General features: G+C 37.9%; 1 protein-coding gene across 10 annotated transcripts in view; it reads right to left on the minus strand.

The window, feature by feature from the left end:
* Positions 1-21891, minus strand: part of SEC31A (SEC31 homolog A, COPII coat complex component) — a 74737-nt gene extending 52846 nt beyond the window's left edge. For all 10 annotated transcript variants that reach the window (XM_044681528.1, XM_044681526.1, XM_044681525.1 and 7 more), the window contains exons 1-10: positions 21809-21891; positions 20478-20601; positions 18159-18357; positions 13301-13396; positions 12718-12858; positions 9034-9176; positions 7013-7112; positions 4477-4638; positions 4128-4283; positions 350-580 (exon numbers count right to left, since the gene is read on the minus strand). In XM_044681528.1, coding sequence (XP_044537463.1) covers positions 350-580; positions 4128-4283; positions 4477-4638; positions 7013-7112; positions 9034-9176; positions 12718-12858; positions 13301-13396; positions 18159-18357; positions 20478-20601; positions 21809-21887 — 1431 coding nt within the window. In that variant the 5' untranslated portion in view covers positions 21888-21891. The remainder of the gene's footprint in view (positions 1-349; positions 581-4127; positions 4284-4476; positions 4639-7012; positions 7113-9033; positions 9177-12717; positions 12859-13300; positions 13397-18158; positions 18358-20477; positions 20602-21808) is intronic.
* Positions 21892-22212: the final 321 nt, after the last annotated feature.

Raw genomic sequence — 22212 nt, forward strand, 5'->3', positions numbered from 1 at the left:
TTTGGCACAATAGCTATATAAAACAACCCCAGCTGAACAAAGCATTTTCTGACATTTTACAAAATACCAAAAAAAGTATAATTTTAAAACTACATCTTAAGCCACTCTGCTCCCTCCATTTAATACTGAATTTGTATAAATCAAAATCAAATCTTAAAAGAAAATACAAAGCAAAACTCTTATCATGCACATTCTAGAGATATACCCTTAAAGGTCTGAAAGTTAATCATGAGGTTCCTAAAATCCTTTTGTGTTTTTTGGAATTTTTGAGTTCTTTTGTTAAACAATCACTAGGAGAAAGGCAGAATGGGAAAATCACTGAGTGTGCTCAAGGTCACAGGGAATTTACCTTCAAAAAAGACCACACATTTTTCTCAAAGTCTGTCTGGGATGCCTCAATTTTTTTCTGGCAGTAGCTGACAAAGCCTTGGGATTGCACAACCTGCTGGAGGTGGTCAGAACGCAGTAGGAACTCCTTCTCAGTGACAACCTGACTGATGTGCACCTGGTGGCGCTGCGGCTGCTGCTCAGTGCCCGGCTGTGGCTTCGAGTTCTCAAACGTAACTAACTTACCTCCAAACTACAAAAGGACACAGTAAAAAAGAACTGTTAGCTATTTTCCCTAGATAATTTTTAAGAACTTTGGCAGGGTAAATACACACAAATATGCAGCTCAGACAGTTCTGATGGACTAAAACTGAACTTCTGACTATCCAAGAAGGAAATGAAACATCAAAATCTGTTTATTGGTGGCAACTAGGTATTCAGTGGACAGAGAGCCAGATGGGAGGTCCTGAGTTCAAATCTGACCTCAGACACTTCCCAGCTGTGTAACCCTGGGCAAGTCACTTAACCCCTATTGCCTAGCCATTACTACTCTTCTGCTATGGAACCAATATATAATATTGATTCTAAGGCATAAGGTAAGGATTTAAAAAAAAAAAAAAGAATGACATCTGTCCAGAGTACAGTTTGAAGGAACAAATGCCTCAGTAATGCCAGACACTATGTCATCCTTAATGCAGCTCAGACTACCCTGACTTGGGGGACCCGCACCACTCGGCTGCCCCATGAGCTTGCTATAGTTCTCTGAAACATTAAACTTCTTCTTGGTTAAACTGCTGCCTCAATCTCCCAACTAAGATTGTAGAGTCACTTTCCTGAACCCAAGTATAAAATTTTGCATTTCTCCTTACTGAATTTCATGTTCTTAGACTGATCCCAGTGAAGATCTCCTGGCGGGCTACTGTTGGACCATTAAAGACAACTCTCTGAGACTGAGCATTCAACCAGCTTCAAAGTCATCTGATTGTACTGGGATATAAGTTTCTTAAGGGTGGAGTCTGGTTTCCCATTCTTTTTATCCTCAGCCTTTGGCATAATACCTGGCACAGAGTGTGTGCTTAATAAAGGCTTAGTGACTTGATCTGATTTGACTATTCCCATCTAAGTTCCTATCTTTCCCACCAAATAGCATGGAATAGTTCACGAAATGCTTTGTCAAAACCTAAGTAAATCCTATCTGCAGAATTCCCTTGTTCTTCCAATTTAGTAATTCTGTTCAAAAAAGGACAAAAATCTGGCATGACTTGTCTTTGAAGAAAGCCATATCTGCTCTTTGTAAACACTAAAAATATAGGAGCTTGGAGGGAAGAGATCACAGCGACATGAGCTGTGCAGGGGTCAATACTGTGTATTGGTTCCAAGGCAGAAGAGTGGTAAGGGCTAGGCAATAGGGGTCAAGTGACTTGCCCAGGGTCACACAGCTAGGAAGTGTCTGAAGCCCGATTTGAACCCAGAACCTCCCATCTCTAGGCCTGACTGCCACTCAGCTGCCCCCTAAATAGGATTCTAATAATGGGAAAGCATGGAAGTAGAAAAGTAAGTGCCATATAAATATTAGTTATTATGATGATGCTAGTATTATTGTGAAGATATTTTCAGTAGAAGGAAAGACATAAGCCAAGTCTATAAATACACTCAGTCCATCAGTCTGACCTGATAGAAATCCATACAGGGAGCAAGTGGGAAATAAGGTTGGAAGAATAGAATGGGGTCAGATAGCTATCAACTTCAATGTATTTATTAAAACACCTACTATGTGGCAACAAATTTCACAGATACTAGAGAGACAAAAACAAAAAGGCCTCAAGGAGCTTACATTCTTTTTGAGGGGCAACATAACCATTATATGGAAAACAAAGCAGATACAAGGTGACCTGAAGAGGAGAAGAGGAAACAAAACGCCTGTGAATACCAGGAAAGATGTCATGCAAAAGTTGGAGTTTGAGCTAAGTCTTCAAAGATAACAGGGATTCCAAGAGAGGAAGGAAGGGAAGAAGATAAGTTCTAGGCATGGTAGACAGATAAGGCAAAGGTATGCAGAAAGGTGAGATGAAAGGAAGAACAAGCATTTATATAGTGCCTATTATGTGCCAGGCACTAAATGCTTTGGATTTTACAAATACCATCTCATTTTATCCCAGCAATGCTAAGAGATAAGTGACAGCATTGTCATCACTATTTTACAGATGAAGAAACTGAGACAGACAGACATCAAATGATTTGCCCAGTGTCCCAATAAGTGTCTGAAATTGTTTTTAAACTCAAGTCTTCCTGACTCCTGTGCTGTTTTGCGCACCCCTCATTAGCTGCCCCAGAGTGTGTGGAGGGGAATGACATCTAAGGCTAGAATGACAGGAGAAGATCACAATGTAAAAACATGAAAGCTCAATGTATGGAAGAAGGTTCTGACCCAGCCTGTCTGGCATCTCTTCAGAATGAGCAGGACTAAGAGCAAAGACAATACTTGGCTTAAAGGGAAAGTATTATAGGGGGCACAGTTTGAACTAAAGAATCTCTCCATCTCCAACACTGTGTGGTGGCACACAAATTATCTTGGAACTTTACAATATGTAAGGGATGAGATGAATGAGGTGTATTTTAGGATATTTATTGATGAATTTCTTTTCAACAAGACAATCAGGCTGAAGCAAAGGTTGAAAAGGACAAAGGAAAGGGGCAGAAGTGAGTTTGAACAAGAGTGACTAGAGGGAAGACAGAAGGAAAAGGATACCTGTGACATGACAAAGAAAGAATCAGTAGAACTTAGCAAATAATGAGCTTGTAGGTAGGAGGTCTGGACATGAAAGAAGTCAAGGTTTTGAGGATCATGGTAACTGGAAACAGAAGGACTACTAATCAAATTCTTTCTTAAACACTAACTCTGGGCCAAGCACCATGCTAATAGACACAGGAGCACCATGATAATCTCAAAGTTCCAGGCAAGTCTTAAAGGGGAGCTGGTGTGGGTGACAAGAGTTCAGATTCAGACACATTACACATACAGAAGTGGAGCAGAGGGGGCAGCTGGGTGGCTCAGTGGATTGCAAGCCAGGCCTAGATTGGGGAGGTACTAGGTTCAAATCTGGCCTCAGACACGTCCTAGCTGTGTGACCCTGGGCAAGTCACTTGACCCCCATTGCCTAGCCCTTACCATTCTTCTGCCTTGGAGCCAATACACAGTATTGACTCCAAGACAAAAGGTAAGGGTTTAAAAAATTAAAAAAAAAAAAAAAAAAAAGAAGAGGAAGAAGTGGAGCAGAATCATATATATAATGTTGGGGCTCAGAAGTCTACCCAGGAAGCCCTATAACTATGTCATTTCTAGAGTTCCCTTAAAAATCCTTGGATTACATGAGATGTGACTAGATCTACAGCATAATAATCTCTGGAAGAGAGGAGAATTTTATAATGGAATTTTATTGTATCTAAATATATTATCTTAATTCAAAATCACAAAGCATAGAGTTGGCACAGGATTCCTTACATTGAGTTTCTTCTGCTAGAATATTGGCTAGATATCAAAATCACAGACTAAGAGGTCACTGGTGAACTGGCCATCACTACACACCCCAACCTCTACCATGGTTTCCTATGTTCTTTCTTTCTTTCCCCCTTTCAACAATCCCAGTCACAGTGAAGTCTCTTTAACTGTATTATACTAAAACCACAGGATCTCTGCAAACCTATGCCTTCTGCATCCTGAAAGGACACTTTACTAAGAAAAAAATCCCTTAACAACCAATCTTCCCCTCAAACAGCCCATGTAAGCAAAATCAACATACCGAAAAGGAAGCCCCCACTGGCCTTCGGATCCACTTGGGTGGCTTCTTTAAAGGCAACACAACGACTCCCTGTGGTGGGGCTTGCTGTGGCAGTTGCAGTGGTGGAAGGGGCTGTCCTGTGCCAAAAGGATCAAGGTTTCCAAAAGATGACGAAAGCTTCATTAAAAAAAAAAATAACATAAAAATTCATTTCCATGAGGCATTATACATTTTATGTGGTACAGAAAAACAAAGAGATTCTTCATAATCAGCACTATCTGGTGTGTATGTTTGTTTGATCAGAGTTGCTTTCAAGGACCTCTAGAGGAAGAAAAATAAATTCTTGACTGAAATTCCAAACTTCTCCTACCTTATCTACCTGTTTCTGCCGCAGGCCATCTGTGCTCCCTCCCATGATAGAATAAACACTAATACGTCCATCAAAGGAAGCAGCTGAGAGGACAGCTGGGTTTCGGGGACACCACTGGATATCAAAGCACCATTGTGTGTTTGTGGGGAGTTCATACAGCACCTAGACCAAAACCCCAAATCAGAAAATGATATTATCGTTTTAGTATCAGGACCAGCCAGAATAAAAATAACACGTTTATTTAGAAAGTCTCTTAAACAAAGTCCCTGGATATGGGGACAGAGCATATTCAGTGTTAAAATAATAAAAATGTAAGCATTCCAGGAAGGAGACAAGAAAGGAAGACTCTACATAAAAATTAACAGTAAGCTTAAACACATCTCAGAAACTGATACTTTAAGCATTTACTTATAAAAGTTAATGAGAGTAAACGAAGAAATTATATATTATAGTAGTATGATTATGGATTCACTTGGACCTTTATTTGCTAACATGACATCAATTTTATTTAAATTTTAGTTTAGTTTTTAAAATAATCTCAAACAATGAACAACAAAAACAACAATCCAAGGCTTATATAATTGTCTGTGCAGTAACAGAAATATGCACATTTCTACATTTCCTTCCCTCATTCAAGACATAAAATGATACTACAATTTGGACTCCTAGGGAAGAAAGCAAGAAAAGAAATGCAGGAAATAGCAGGTCATAAAGGCTTCCTAATGTCACAAATGTTGCATTAATTAAGGTCACTGTTCTCCATGGGATTAAGTTCACAATTGTTTAAAGTTTAAATGAAATTGTGTATCTTTCGTACTTAAAATGGCTAATTCGGCAATGACAAATAATGACTTATGAATCCACACCACAGTATCCTAATTTCCACAGGAGTAAATCAAAGGTCTTAATAATATCAGAAGTCATATTAGCAAGTTATACTACTTAAAAGTAATAGTCAATTTTACTTTTCGTATCTGAATTTTCTTGAGAAGAAAGAAAAGGAGTGTGATTTCCATGATTTGGTCTCTAAGTTGTATTAGGCAATCTTCAAATGCTAGCCATTATTACTTTCTATTAGTTCTCTCAAAAGTAATCTTAGCCTTTTACCTTAAGCAAGTAAAAAATAAAAAAAATATAGTACTTACATGAAATTTAAAATCTGAGACTATAAAAGGAACCTAAAGTAGCCTTTTATATGTGAGGAATCTCAGATCCCTCTTACCCAACCCCAACTGATACTTGGCAAGACCTTCCTTCCTCAGGCTCCAGGAGGAGCCAATGGTTGCTCTTGCTCATTATATCTAGTATAGCTATATTACTCAACTGAACTTGGTATCCACTCCCAACCAGACAATCCCACATATAAAATTGGTGCAGACTAGACCCAAATGGATAGATCTTTGTTCTCAAAGTATGTCTTTTTAAATCTAAGATGGTATGTCTAGCCTTTTTCCCCCCAATTAACTTACTTAAAAAACTAAGGTTAATAAGACATAAATTGATCAACCCTTTAAAACAAATTTTTAAAACTGGCTTTGAAAAAATCATGGGACACTGGGCTCCCAGTGCATGTGATAGTAATATAAAGAATGTGGTATTTCCTTAAGTCTAACATGGAAAATGGTCTCACTGTCTTAGGAATATTTGGGTTTTTTTTTTAGCAATGTAGTGCTACATTAATTAACTAATGTTTAATAAGATAAGTAAGAACTTCAATATATTACTTTAAATTCAGTGAAATAGTAGTGCCCAATGTAAGGGGAAAAAGGGTTTTGGGGTCAAATATATTAAAAGGTGGTCACCAGGGGAAATTTCTCCAACTAAGGAATAACCTCAAGTCAAAATTGACTTTTATGGAAGTTTATTTACAATTGAGAAGAGAGAGAGGAAATAAGAATCTAACACAGTAGGTAAATTATTACAATCCTCTAATTAATCCAGGTAGATCATTCGTAGAGTCTCTATTAAAGGGAAGTTCCTTAAGAGAAGTTCAGGAAGATTCAGTCTTTAAACTCACCACGTGAACTTCTAAAGAAGATATTGAAAGCAGTCTCACCAAGGTCTTTCTAGCCAGCACTCCTCCACGAACCAGGAAAACAAGAAGACTGAGCCCAGCTGACTGAGGTCTCTTTTTAAAGGGGTCACTTATGCGTCACTTCCTGTGCCTCCCTCCTAGTTTACGTGTCCAATCACAACAGACATTTTTCTTAGGACTGCCTAGAGGGCAGTCAGTCGATTCTGATTCATCATCCACTCTAGCACATATGGGTTACAGACCTCCCAAAATTGGAGGTGTTCTCACCTTTGGTGATTAAATCTAAATACGGGCAGTAGTAGACTTAATCGAATTATCACACCAGATAACATCCATGATAAAATTTTTCTTGAGTTTAACATTCACTTACATCTTTGTATTACTTTCAGATATCCATTGAAATACATAAAATAATCACTATAAAGAATTTTTCCTTTAGTAAAGAACAAAATACCACTACCTTGGAGAGCACAAGTTTAAAAGTAGTATTTCCCCCCCTACCTCTCCTGTGTTGGGGTTGCAGCAGAGAATTTTGCCATCTTTTCCACAGCTCAACAATAACTCAGGATCTGCCATGCTCCAGGCAATGGCCAAAACTCCTCTGTAGAGATATTTAAGGTGAGAAAGGAAAGAAATTTTTAAGTATAATTGGAGCAAGTATTTCAGAAAAAAAAAATCAGCCATTTTCCTAACTCTTATCATTACAAAATAATGGAATTTTACAGTTTTTTCTTCCTTCTAGAGAAATCTCAAAACTCATTATCCTATTTACTTATTTTAATCTCTGACAAAAGACAGCTCCATTCAAGGTGGTCCCATACACTTGTTCCCAGAATTCTCTCTACCTCTTCTGGTATCCTCTAAAATCATCCTTTTCCTCACACACTCATCTTCAGCCTCTCCCGATGTATTGGCCCCTCAGTCTCAAAGCCTTACAGATGGAAAAGACCTTGGAAACTATCTCTCACTTTACAGATGATAAAATGAGACCTGGGGAAGTTCAGTGATTTGCCCAAGATCAGGGTGAAGGTAAAAAGTCAAGGCAGGATTTGAACCTTTGCCCTCTGACATAAAAGCCAGTTTGCTTTCAAGCATACTACATTCTTGAGCTCCCAGTCCCATCTCTACTGCCTTCACTATTCCCTGATGATTGTTAAGCTCTCATTCTACAGCTCTCCTTTCCTTTCAGAAAAAATCCTAAAGAAAAGTTGTCTACAACTGGAAAAAAATAGAAAATGAGAACAGAGTAGATGGGCAAAAAGCAAAAGCTTTCATCAAAAGCAATGGTCAGCAGAGCCAAGATGGTGGTTTAGCAGTATAGTGAAAGCCTGAAACTGCTTTGAATATATTTCCAAACTGATCTGTAAAAGGTGCCTCAAAAGGACAGAAGTCAAAGCAGAAATATATGTGTGTGTGTATATATATATGCATATATATACTGCATATGTGTGTATATATATTTTGCATAGTTTTATACATATTTATCTATCTAAATATATGTATATTTACTTATAGATCCAAGATTATAAGTAATTCATAGGGAAAAATGTGTCTGAACAAAAGCCATTATCCAGTATGAATACTAAAACATATGTACCAAATGACATGGCATCTAAATACTTAATGAAATTAAGTGAAATACTGGGAGAAAAAGAGAGTACAACTATAAAACTAAAAAACTTCAACTTATCCTTCTCAGACCTAGATAAATGTAACCAAAAATAAGGGGGAAAGAAGAAGGGAATAAGAATTTATACAGCTTCTTCTAGTGCCAGGTACCATACAACAACCCTAAGTCAGGTGGTATTATTATCTCCATTTTACAATCAAAGACATTGAGGTAAACCGAGGTTAAATGACTTGCCTAGGATCACACTACTAGTGTGAAGTCAGATTTTAACTAAGATCTTCCTGACTTTAGGTTTAGCCCTCAAATTCACTAGCTAACCCTGAACAAGAAAGAAGTTAAGGACCTGAACAGAATTTTACAAAAGTTAGAAATTATAGGTATCTCAATATTCAAGAATGGTAAAAAAAAAAAAGGAATATATATATGTTTACTTCTTGACTGTGCAGGGCACCTTTACAAATACTGCCCATGTATTTAGTCCATGAAAACTTTCAAATGAACTTACAAATCAGTCCATGAAAACTTAAAAATGAAAAAAAACAGAAATACTAAACATTTCTTCTATGGATGACAATGCATTTAAATTTTATTCACTAAAGGGCCAATGAAGGAAAAAAAAGTAATTGGAGACTAAATAATTTAGTTATAAAGAATAGGTGGGTCAAAGAATCAACCAATTTAATTAAAGAAAATAACAATGAGACAATACTGCATTTGCAATAAGTGAATGAAAACTTATTTGTGAAATGGAATTTCATTTGTTGTAACAAACTGTTTCAATATAGAAAACTGAAGGAAAAACAATTCTCACTGAGAATTACAAGTAGTCAATAAACAACTGTACAAGAGATTCTAAATTCAGTGTACACACACACACACACACAAAACCTACCTTGCATGGTTTTCCAAAACACGGAGTGGAGAAGAGGCAAACCGAAGATCCCACATCTGAATCACAGGTAATCTGTCATCTTCGGAAGCAAGGACCATTTGGGTGGCAATGTCAGGATGCCAAGCCAATCCCGAACAATGCATCTTCACACATATAATTGAAATGAACATTAACCCATTAAAAATCAGCTTGGAATTAAGATATTTCTTCATTTGTACACATTAATCAAAATTAATCCACTAGATTAGGTCCAATTTGTACATAGAAAAACTTTTTTTGGGCCAGTATTTGAGTTTTTATTAAGTGTCTCAAAAAGAAAAATGTCTAATGCTTTCACTATGTGACACTTGGTGAGTTGTTGCAAACCAGAATTTTTTGCCAAAATGAATTTTCCTGCTTATCCTATAAAGACAGGAACTGGGCCTGTGATTTCGTGGTTCCATTTTCCCTACCCATGCAGACTACCACTGTCTTTGCAACTTACAAATACACAGAAAAAACATAAGGAAGGCTAGGAGGCAACACTAATAAGCAAGGCATATGAAAGTTACATGTTGTGTTAAATACTTTTTTTTAACCTTTACCTTCTGTCTTAGTATCAATTCTAAGGAAGAAAAGTAACAAAAATGAGTTATTTATGTGGCTTGTCCAGGCCACATTTGAACTCATTCAAAATCCAGGCCTGCGGCTCTATATACACTCTTCTATCTAGCTGGCCCTGCATCATAAATTTTAAAAGAAAAGCAAATTGTGTTTGTGTGTATATGTGTGCATGTGTATGCATGTGTATATACACCGAATTTAGGAACTTTTATATAGTTGTTTATACTTCTTATAATTCTTAAGAGATTCACAGTTTCATGTATATCCCTTTTTTCTGTTCTAAATGTTTGGAAATGTTTGTTTGGAATTTAAGTACTGAAAAAATTGTGTTGTTTGTTGTTTTTTTTTTACAAAAAAAAAACATAGTATTAAGAGAGCTACCAAGAAAAATTAGAGTTTAAGGGACTTGCTCAAGGTCACAAAGTATTTCTCAGAAACAGAACTTGAACCCAAAATCTTGGCTTCAAGACCAATTCTCTAGCCACTATACCAGTGATGGGCAAACTTCGGCCCTGAAATGTTCTATCCACCCCTGCAACATTATTCCTAATCTTATGAATATAATGAGTAGGATACAATACAATGAAACTTCAAAAGAGTTGCCTTAGACTGACAGATGAGCATTTCCTTTCCTTTGGCCCCTTCTTTAAAAAAGTTTGCCCATCACTACACTATACTATACCATGCCTGCTTGTAACTTTTTTTTCTGACCTTTACTTTCTGTCTTAATAACAACTCTAAGATAGAAGGGGAAAGCTTAGACAAATGGGGGCAAGTGACTTGTCCAGGGTCACACGGCTAGGAAGTGTCTGTGGGCAGATTTGAACCTATGTCCCCCTGAATTCACACCTAGTTCTCTATCCACTGAGCCAACTAGCTGCCCCTACTAGCTTCTAACTTAAAAAAAACAAAACAGCAAAAAGTTTCTAAGCATTATAGCACCTTCAGAAATAAAAATAGCAGAAAGCTTTAATAATCACTTTTTTCACCCTTTTGTCAAGGAGACCTTTGGGTAAGGAGATTATTAGCTATTTATTATTATTATCATTATTATCATTATTATTATTATCATCATCAGTCTTTCCTTTTGTTTTTCTGGGTTATAGACATATTATCATGCAAAACATATTTCTATATTGATCAAAAGAGAATAATCATAAAAACTGAAACCCCAAAACAAAAACCCAAATAAAGTAAAAATGCATGCTATCATCTGCATTCTAACTTCAACACAATTGATCATTCCACAATATTGCTGTTACTGTGTACAATGTTTTCCTGGTTCTGCTTATTTTACTCTGCATCAGTTCATATAAGTCTTTCTAGTTCTTTGTAATACTGTTCATCATTCCTTATAGCACAATAGTATTCCATCACCAACATGAACCACAATTTGTTCAGCCATTCCCTAAATGATAGACATCCCTTCAATTTCCAATTCTTTGACAACACAAAAAGAGCTATCAATATTTTTGTACAAGTAGGTCCTTCCCCATTTTTTTTAATCCCTTTGGGATACAGACCTAGTGATGATATTACTTGATCAAAGGATATATACACTGTTTTCTAGCCCTTTCAGCATATAAACCAACTATTCTTGAGAACTCTGAGTTGAAGACACTAGATATCCTACTCCATGTTCCCTATTAGAAGCCTCCTCATGGTTTGGAGGTGAGGCAGGTTCTCAAAGGACTTGTGAGTGACTGGGAGCTATACCAGGCTCTATAGATTTCCAAGCTGGACCCAATGATGAAGTGTATATCTGTCATTAAGGGGCCAGCTGAGATTACTCATGACCAAATTGGCAACATCATCTCTTAAACATTATCTGCTAAATTACAGAGTGATTGTGAGCTTCATCAATGGGCTAGATTCCCATACTGACCAGAGTACAGATTTCTGAAATAACAAAATGTTGTCCTGGAAAATGTCAAAATGTCTACTGTATACTTGATTCCCCCTTCATTTTATACTATAGTTGCTCTTGGTTCAAACTAAAAAATTATCTATTTTTAAAAACAATTATTTCATGGGGTCATACAGGCATCCTATCTTAATTAAACTCAAACTTAACAAAGTAGGCCACTAATTCAGATGCATTTTATAGCCACATTCCAAAGCCTTCAGGAACTTTCAGAATGGGGAATATTACATGTTAAGTGGCAATCCCTAGTAGCCAGGTATAGTATTGCTATTCGATTCTACTCAATACTATAAATATAGTGCACTACTCCTCTCTGCCCCAACCCCACCCAAAAGGAGGGAAAAAACCAAGTTTTGGGTTACTCATGTTTGAGACAGAAGGAGGGATGGAAAGAAGATTCAGGGGCCAAGAGTGTGAGGCAAGAGCACCTCCCCAATACAAGAATTGCCACAGTCCTGACTGGGCCCCCTATTAAAGTTCTTCCTCACAAAAAAACTCAACTCCATTTCCTGGGAGGTTTTTTTCCTGATGGAAAAATCTTTATTTCTTTACTAGAAGAGTGACATTGAGATTGCAGTCAAGGTTTACCAAAAAAGTGCTTTCTGGACATGCTGATTCTCACCACAACTCTGAGAGGTGAGGTTCCATAGAAATCTCTCCCATTCTGCCCATGAGAAAACTAAGGTTCAGAGGAATTAATTAACCTGTTAAGGATCACAAAGCAAACATCAGAACTGGTATCTGAACTTGGTCTTTCTGACTCCAAGGCCAGCACTCTGTCCACTTCAAAGATGGATATTAATAGAAAACCTGGATTTTGGTTGTATGCCCAAATATGCTTCTGGAATTCAGCCATTTCATAAAGCAAGAGATACACCTCACCACTTCAACAGATTAGGGAAAGGGACTGAACTCAGATGCCAGACACTGGGACCTCCCAGATAAGCAAATTCTCTCTACCAGAATTACATTTGACAAGCCATGGGGCTCACCCAACACCACACAGCCAGAGTATTTCCCAGGGGTGGAGGCTTGAATGCAGGTGCCACTGTACAAGAACAGCTCTCTACTCATCATACCACCCTGGTTCTCACACTTCAAATATCACAAACAAATTGTAGAAAACTATGTTCTTCACAAATGAAACATACACTCACCCTGTTACTATGATCGCTGACTTTGATTATGGGTTCATTTTTCCTAAGGTCCCAAACAGTAGCCCGGCCACTGGGACTGGCTGAGGCTAGAATATGCTGGACCTGTCTGTTCCAGGCAATGCAGCTGATGTCTTCTGGAGGCTGTAAGGACCCAAACAAAAAACTGTCACTCCAAACAGGTTGAGGATCAGGTCAGAATTAAGAACCTTAGAAAGGTCACCTATTCGACCCTCCTTCTTGTCACAAATGAGGAACCTGGGGCCTCAAAAGGCTAAATGACTTTGCCAAATTCAGAGTGACAGAGCAGAACTTGAACCCAGTGCTTATCCCAAACCCAGCATGCTGATCACAGAACCACCTGTTTTCTTACTTAAAAAGCAACTCAAAGTAAATTTATAAATACCTGCTACACTGGGGACAGAGGAACGATACACAAATCACAATTTCAAACAAATCTGTATTATCTCTGGATTAAGTTTAAATCTATTCAACCCTTGAGACATCAAAACCATGTTGGATCACTTCACGTCTATTAATTTTACTTAAATTCTATTTACTTATTAGAAATCAACATAATAAATACCTGTGTCTTGGCTCCTGGTGTCATGGGAGTTGCAAAATTATTTAAATCCCAAATATAGATTTCAGACTCATTAGCTCCAGAAGCTACCAGATTAGTCTGCAATTTGAAATAACAACAAACACAGTTGTTAAAACAGGTATGAGAAATGACCCTCCACAGCCACAGAACCAGGGACAAGCAAGCCACCTTGAAGTTTTTGTCCCAACTTTCCCCATCACATCATTTGTTTAAAAAAAAAACATACACCCAGGAGGACTGAATAAAGCTTTGGAACAATCTTGTAAAACTCTCATCATTGACCATCAAGATTACAAATTCAACTGTGGAAAAATGGTGTGTAACATCAGAGTTGAGTCTAAAGGAGCACTGACATTTTATGCCAAAAGGTATTTTTCACAATTTTTTAAGAAACTATGTGGGGAAATTCCTTAAAATCAAACACTAGGGGACAGCCGGGTAGCTCAGTGGATTGAGAGTCAGGCCTAGAGACAGGAGGTCCTAGGTTCAAATCTGACCTCAGACACTTCCCAGCTGTGTGACCCTGGGCAAGTCCCTTGACCCCCATTGCCCACCCTTACCATTCTTCCACCAAGGAGCCAATACATAGAAGTTAAGGGTTTAAAAACAAAAACAAAAAAAAAAAATCAAACACTACCATGCAAAATTCTCCCCTATAAAATTACATCTCTGACAACCCCAATCAACCACCTTAAAAGTACAGTTAGCCTGAAGGATCATCCCTTAAAGAGATAATGCATGGAGAGCTTTGGGAGGTGGCTGGTATGGACAAAAGCAACACTACGGAAATGTCCCCCAGCTTTAAATGCCCCTGTACTTCAGTTCTTTTCTTTTTTTTAAGCCCATATCATTTTCTATCTTAGAATAAATATCAGGTATTAGTTCCAAGGTAAAGGAGTGGCAAGGGCTAGGCAATTGGATTTAAATGACTTGCCCAGGGGCACACAATTAGGAAGTATCTTTTGCCAGACTTGAATTTAGGTACCCCTGACTCCAGGTCTGGCTCTCTATTCATTGAGCCACTTTGCTGCCCCTCCTTAGCTCATTCTTGCTGCCTGCCTTATGGGAGGTCATTTCATGGCAGCATAAGAATTCACATGAAAGAAAATGGGGTATTCAGAATGATACTGAGTACCACCACTGCCTTTTTCTTCCCTGACTATCCATGCCCTGAGATACAACTCTGAGTCCCCAACAGAGAACTAGGAAAAAAGAAAGGAAATCTGTGGTAGTATGTACTTCTCAGACAGCAGCCAATGCAGAGAAACTAACAACTACTCCAGCAATGGAAGGTATGAATATTTATTAAGTCCTTATGTGTGCCAGGTACTGTGCTAAGTATTTTATAAATGTTATGTCCTTAAATTCTCACAATAACTCAGGGACATAGGTTCTATTAATATCTCCATTTTACTGGTGAGGAAACAGAAGCAAACAGAAGTTAGATGACTTGCATAGAGTCACATAGTTAGGAAATGTCTAGGTTCCTAGACAGATGCTATGGAGAAGGTTTAGCAAATGCATTTTCTGTTTCAAATAACTAAAGCAACTACTTTAAAAGGAATACTTTCAAACAGAACATTATCTATCACAACAAAGAGTTTTTGTAATGGCTTGCTATTATGGGGGAAAAAAATATTTCAATAGAAAATTTAATTGTGAACCTAGTATTCTATTAACCCATACTCCTCCATCCTATAAAGTCAGCATGGACTGACAAATCCAAGTGCCAGGTTACAATGGTAGCCTGTAACTTCATTGTTGCTATTAGTATCTTTGGTAAAATCTTACTCTAAACTATAAACTGTATTGCCTTCTTCCCACTCACACACATCTGTGCCTTCATAAAACTTGTAAAGAAAGTTCAAACATCAGATATGGTCACTCCATGTAAACCATAGCAGGAAGCAACATAAAGGTTCCTATACCTTCTCAGCCACCCCTATATCTGATCCAATCCAGATTTAGGTCCTGTGGCCTGAACAAACTCAAAGTAATGAGTAAGGAGGAAAAGGGATGACACCCCCAGAACCATAAAGGGGATTCTGGTGGTCAGCAAGTCTACCCCACCACCAAGGACTAACAAGTGGTCCTCTGGCCTCTGCTGAAGATCTCTGATGAGGTCTTCACAATATAAACTTCTCTATTGGGCATTTACAGTCCTTCACAAGCTGGCAGTTTGGTCTTCTCTACATGACTTTATGGTCTCTCATTTACACTCTATGGTCTGGCCAAACAGGCCTCTTGAATCACACATGATGCTCCATCTTCTGCTTCCATGTTTGGCACAAGCTATCCCCCTGGCCTAGAATTCACTCTCTTATTTCTAACTCTTACAATCCCTAATTTCCTTTAAAACCAAATAGAACAACCTTTCTCCAAAAGGAGCTTTTTTAACAATAGGACTTCAGTGGGATAAGTAGGTGGTTCAGTGGATAGAGACCCAAGCCTGGAGACATGAGGTCCTGAGTTCAAATCTGGCCTCAGCCTCTTCCTAGCTATGTGACCCTGGGCAAGTTACTTAACCCCAATTCCCCAGCCTTTATTCTAAGGCAGAAGGTAAGGGTTTTAAAAATAGCAATAATAATAATAGTGGCTTCAGGGTACAAAGGAAAGAATGTGGGCTCTGGAGTGAGAGGATCTAGGTCCAAAGACTGACTCACACTCACTGTCTCTGTGAACCCACCAAAGTCATTCAACCTCCACCATCTCAAGTTTCTTCATTTGAAAAATGAGGTCCCTTGCAGCTATGAGGCCCTGATAGCTAATGCCTTCTTCCCCCACATTCTCAAAAGCACACCCAATCCCAACCTGCATTTATTTGGTCTATATCTCTCTACACAGAATAAGCTCCTTTAAGGTAGGGTTTGCTTTACTTGTCTTTGTAACCCCAGCACCTAGCACAAAAGAAAGGGAAAGAGACTGCACCTGCAATTGTTTTGATATAGGGAACTCCCAGAAGAGTAAACTCTCTAATTATGAAATTTATAGTCTGTTTTTTTTTTAGGGAGAATCAGAGGCAGGAGAGGAACAGAGTAACCACTGAACAAAGACAATAAATTATAGGCTTCTAGGTAGTACAATGGATAGAGCCTTAGTCCTGGGATCAGGAAGACATGAATTTGAATCCTAACTCATGTATTAGCTGTATGACCCTTGAAAGTCACTTTAATTGCCATCTGCCTTAGTTTCCTCATCTGTAAAATGAGGATAATAATTGTACCTACAAAAGGTCATTGTGGGGATCAAATGCATTAACATGTGTAAAGCACTTTGTGAAACTTAAACTGCTATAGAAATGCTAATTATTGTTAGCTATTATTTGTTGGTTGACTGAATAAGGGGACCTAGGACTCCATAAGGACTCACCCAGTTATTCCTTCCATTTCTGATCTATTGAGCAGCAGAAACAGGCTTTTTTCTTGATGATGATGGGTCCAACACTATCTGTTGCCCATGCTGTTCCTGCCTAGCTCTCATATCCACCCTAAGGTTTCCCAGTCTATCCTGCTGTAACATGGTACATGAGGAGGCTCAGAGAAGGAATCAACTCCCTGCTCTGTTCTCCTTTTCCCCCTACCCAAAACAGTCTACTGTGTTCTTCCAGGTTGGCACTACTATCCATGGCCTCCCAAAGGAAGTACTAAATCCAAAGCCTAGGGAACTGCCAGGATTACAACACCCTTCTTCTAGCTTATGGTCAAGAAATGGAAATAATTCATCCATGGTTAGTAGGAACATGGGAGTCCACTGAGCCCCACAACCTTAATTCACTACTTTATCCCTGATAAGTAGCCTCTAGACTGTTAGGTCTGGGAAGACTACAACTGTCTCATCCATTGAATTGGGGTGGAGATTGTGCCACACTGGAAAGAAGCCAAAAGGCCCCTATGACTAGGCCAGACCTGGCTCCCCAACTGCCCTGGAGAAACCTCAGCTGAGTGCAGCAGCATCTGTACCAGCAAGATGCCCAAAAGCTGTGGGGCAAGTATGGCTTCCCAAGAAGAGATCTTTACAAGAAAGGCAAGCCATCAGCTCCTTCAAAGTGGGAAGTTCAGGCTGTCACTCATTCAGCAAAGACCCTGCAAAATCTTGGGCCTCCTAAGCTCTAGCTGCCCTGACCATCTGGAAATACTGGGCTTAGTCTAAAATCCTGAGTCATAAGTGGGAGTATGAGGGAGGGCTTCTCTACCCTAGAGCCAAGGGTAAAACAGGAGCTGGTGTACAGAGGGTATATTTACCCAACCTGAAAGCCCCAAAATTGGGAGCCAGGCTTCTCCCATTATCACTCTAGTCAATATGCTTAGCTCCCTCTCTGAGTCCTTCAAAAGGATTCTCTGAAATTTGATTTTCAACTCAGGACTGAAATCCAATGACTTTTGACAACATAGTAAACATGTATCCTTTTTAAAATATTTTACTTCAGATTTTTAAAAATTATTTTGGTAAATAAATTTGAAATGTACCATCTGTAATCACTAGCCATGCTAGATAACAGTACTCTAAATAAATTAAAAAGAAACTTTAAAAAGTAAAAATTCTCAACATGCAATACTGAAGTTGTGTGTCCTTTAATGAAAAAGTATAACAGAGCAGTAAAAGAAGGAGTCGTGTTTTCCAAATATATGGGAAGTTCTAAGTCTTGTGTGATAGGCCAGGCCCCTACAACACTTCTGACCATTTTCTAGTAATACTTAACACCATTTGATTATTTGAGTTTTTAGCTGATAAGTAAGTCCAAGACTGATGATTGATTACACCCCCCCACACTGTCTATTTGCTTCAAAGTATGGCAACATATGCCCAAAGCATCTGTTTTAATCAATTCTCCAAATCTAACCTGGAAAACGTTCACATCTAAGGCTCTCACAGGCCCTGTATGTTTGTCATTCTGGGCAATCACAACATCACTATCTCCGGCAATAATTCTGGAAGGATCATACAGAATAACATTTCCGTTTTCACCCCCTGCAATTAAGACCCCAGAAAGATTTCCTTTGGAATCCATCTTGTGAGGTCCCCAAATCAATTTGTGGTACCTGAAAGATAAAAGAAGTAGAACCAATTCACTGGCAGTGCCAAATAAAACAGAAGATGTCATGTGCCACCTTCTCTATCTCCTCCTCCCAGCTATCTTTTCATAATTTTATGAAAAGCATTGCAACCATCAGAATCTAATTTAAACATCAAAGAGAAACAACATTCTTACATATTTAACCATAAAGAACAAATATCTTCTGCAGAAGCAAATTTTAAAATTAGCTTATTGCATCTGAAAAACAAATGGACACTAAAACAATATATAATAATAATGTACTCTCTACCCTGAAGCAGACTAAAACCTCTCTCTAACTTAGATGGTCTTTCAGAGGATTTGTGGCTCAACTGGAGCTGAGCCTCTCCAAACTCAGACAAGACACAAAATACATTGCAATTATTGTTCCTAGCTTTATTCCCTTCCAATTTAGTAGGAATTTCTAAAACAGGAGCTCTTCTGGCCTAGCCTAAAGGTCCAAGTCCCAAATGGTCACCAGAGGAAGACTGTAGTGGTTTGTAAAATCTGAGTTACTAAAAATAAATGAGTTAAATGAAGAAGAAATCCAAGCTATCAAAAATCCATTTTAAATCACTAATCACCAGTAATTTGAGAAATAACAAAATATAAAACTCTGAGATTCATTACAATCAAAAGATTGGTGAAGCTGACAAAAAAAATGCTAGCAAGGCTGTGGGAAAACAGGTACATTCATGCACTATTGGCAGAGCTGTGAACTGGTCTAGTCATTCTGGAAAGTAAGACAGAATCATGTCTCCAAAATTCATTAAACTGCATACTCCTCGACTCAATGATACCACAACTAGGCCTAGGCATCAAAGATATCAAAGAAAGAAAAAAAAGACCAAAACATGTAAAAATATTTATAGCAGCTCTTTTTTTTGTGAAAGCAAAGGACTGAACAGAGGTGATGTCCAACAATTAGGGAACAGAAGGTTTCAGTAGACTCTTGTGTTGTAAGAAATGATGCAGGGCATGATTTCAGAAAAAGCTGAGCAGTCTTAGATGAAGTGATGCAAAGTGAAGTTAAACAGAACCAAGAAAATAATTAAGAATGCTAATTAGAATGAACTGAAGTTTCTACTTTGGGATAATTAAAAAATAAGAAAATAAATGATTATGTCATTACTACCAACAGACATATTTTAGCTTTATGGTAATTATAAATCACTTACCTATTTCTCATGCTATTTTAAACGAACAAGCACTTATTAAGCACCTAATATGTGCTGGGCACTGGGCTAGATATTGGAGATACAAAGACGAAATTGAAAACAGCTCCTGTTGGGAGCCTGCATTCAACTCGAAAAAGGAAACAGAAGTCAATGAACTGTGGGTTCCTGAAGTAGAAAGAGGCCTCATACCTCCTATGCACAAAAGGAGGGAGGACTACTCTCTCAAGCCAATTATTTAAGAGAAATTAAATGGGCAGAAACACATAACTGAAATATTTTGTGTGTTTTTAACAACTGGACCACAATAGGCAAATCTTTTCTCATAGGTGTTAATTTCCCTCATTGCAAAAGGAGTAGGGCTAAATGATCCCAAAGGGCTCAATCCAGCACACAAATTTGATGTACCTATGATTCTAAAAAGAACACGTATAATTTGCAAAATTTTAGTGTTTAACCAGTACCACCCATCACTTAAGTCATTAGTGGTTTTGCAAGAGCAACCAGATTCCTACAAAAGAAGTCTTGTTGTCTCAGTAGAATTACTTTATCAAATTCTCTAAATAATAGGAAAAAAAATTTTTGTTTTGGACCTGTGGTTTCATGACTATAGGGAATTTCCAATGAGAAATCTCTCTCTACCAATGCAAGTAGGGACCTGGTCTGCAACTAAATGACTTGGCAAGAGAAAAAAAGCATCTTAAACAGTTAATGTGGTAAACTTTTCTTTAGCCTCAAAAGAAATAAATTAATCATTGCTATTAAAAAAACTGAAGCAACATCACACCAAGTCAAACTTGAGATTTTCAACAATTTTCCCTTGTCTCAGCACTATTGCCATTTCCTGTAGACTTAAATTCTGGACAGAATGAACACCACAAATAGCAGCATACTATTTGCAAACAATTTAGGTGTACACTGAGCTTCATACCTGTGGGAAGAAGAGAAAGTAGCACAAGATTTCATGTCCAATGATGGATCAGAAAGGTCTAATTCAAATATCTCCAGAGAAGCATTGGTACTAAATGTTGCATCCAACTGTTGAGCAGATGTTCCTATGAAAAATAATTCCAAAAAGCAGTGAATTAGGAAGGAAAAAAATCTTCATAACAAAGTTTTTTATAAAGCTCAAAGATGCATAGGGAATTGATACAAACATAAGTTATCAGATGAAAGGACCAAATCATTAAGAGAAATTTACCATAAAACAACTTTGGCATTTTTCATCTCACCTATCAAAATGGCAAAGAAAATGTAAAATAAAAATGTCAAGGCTGCAAAGGAAGACATTATGACTTTATTGGTAGAACTATGAATTGCTCCCATTATTCTAGAAAATTATCTGGAATTATACTAAGGAATTAATTAAACGTACCCTTCAAACTAATATATAACTCAAAAAATCAAAGACAAAGGGAAAGGTTACAGATATTAAAAATATATTGATAGCAGCACCCTTTGTCATAGCAAAGAACAAGAAGGGAAGTAGGTAGCCATAGACTGGAGAATGACTGAAGAAATCATAGTATATCACTATATTAATGAACCTTTAAAAAAGCACATGGAATTCAGAGAAACTTACCTCAAGTGATAGAGAACAAAGTAAACAAATATAGAATAATTTTACATAATGGCAACAATCTAAGAAAACTTTGAAAGAATTTATAACTCTAATTAAAATCATGATTTGAGAAATAACAGTGGACCCAGACTTAAAGGAATCGAGGAGACAGAGACGAGTAAGAGGATTCCAGGCATGGGGGACAATCAATGTAAATGCCCAGCATTAGGAGCTACAGAGTCTTGTGCAAAGAATACCCCAGAGGACACAGTCAATGGATTGGGGGTGGGTGAGCTGGGGGGGGGGGGGCGAGTCCTGGAGGGAGGAATTTTGTGTGTTTGAGGTAAGTGTGGGGAGAAGATAAGGGATGAAGAGAGCTCCAGATTATAAACTGCTTTGAAGGATTTTATAGTTGATTCTGGAGGTGATAGCATAGGACTTTATCCTATCCAAAATCTTGACAAGTATGACATCAAGCAGATATCTGGATAGAGATACAAAGGAAAAACAGCACAGGACTAGATGAAGAAGACAGATGAGACAAATAATTTTTCACTCCAAATTTTAAATTTCTCTAAAAGACAATCTCATATCTTACTAGTATCTGCTTATGTGATAAAATAATTTGCTACTAAAAATATTCTAAGCAAATTAATTTTTATACACAATTCTAATGCAGCAATTATGCCTCATCATCTTACCTGTAGCCAGGTAAATAGGATGACACTGGGCAGGACTCCAAGCCTGCGTAGCTGTACGGTCCACTTCTTTTAACTTCATCCTGCTAAAAAATATTGTGGAGGCAGCATTACAATGCCAGAAACCCACTAGCATCCAGATTGCCTGACCCACCAGGCCCCAAGACTGCCTTACAAAGGGTAACCAATACTAAAGACCAGGGGGAACCTGACCTACTCAGAATACTTTTTTTCAAGCCAGGCTAGAAATCTCATTGCTGTTTGATTATCAGTGAGGAAAAACTCCTTCAACCAGTGTAAATCTGTAACAGTTCTTCAGTTGTCTGGGTTAGAAAATTGCCAGGGGCACTTAGAGGTCAAGAAACTTATCTCAATCCAGTAAACATAAGCAGCCAGTCAAAAACAAG

This window comes from Gracilinanus agilis, chromosome 6 (assembly GCF_016433145.1).
Source record: "Gracilinanus agilis isolate LMUSP501 chromosome 6, AgileGrace, whole genome shotgun sequence".
Classification (NCBI taxonomy): domain Eukaryota; kingdom Metazoa; phylum Chordata; class Mammalia; order Didelphimorphia; family Didelphidae; genus Gracilinanus; species Gracilinanus agilis.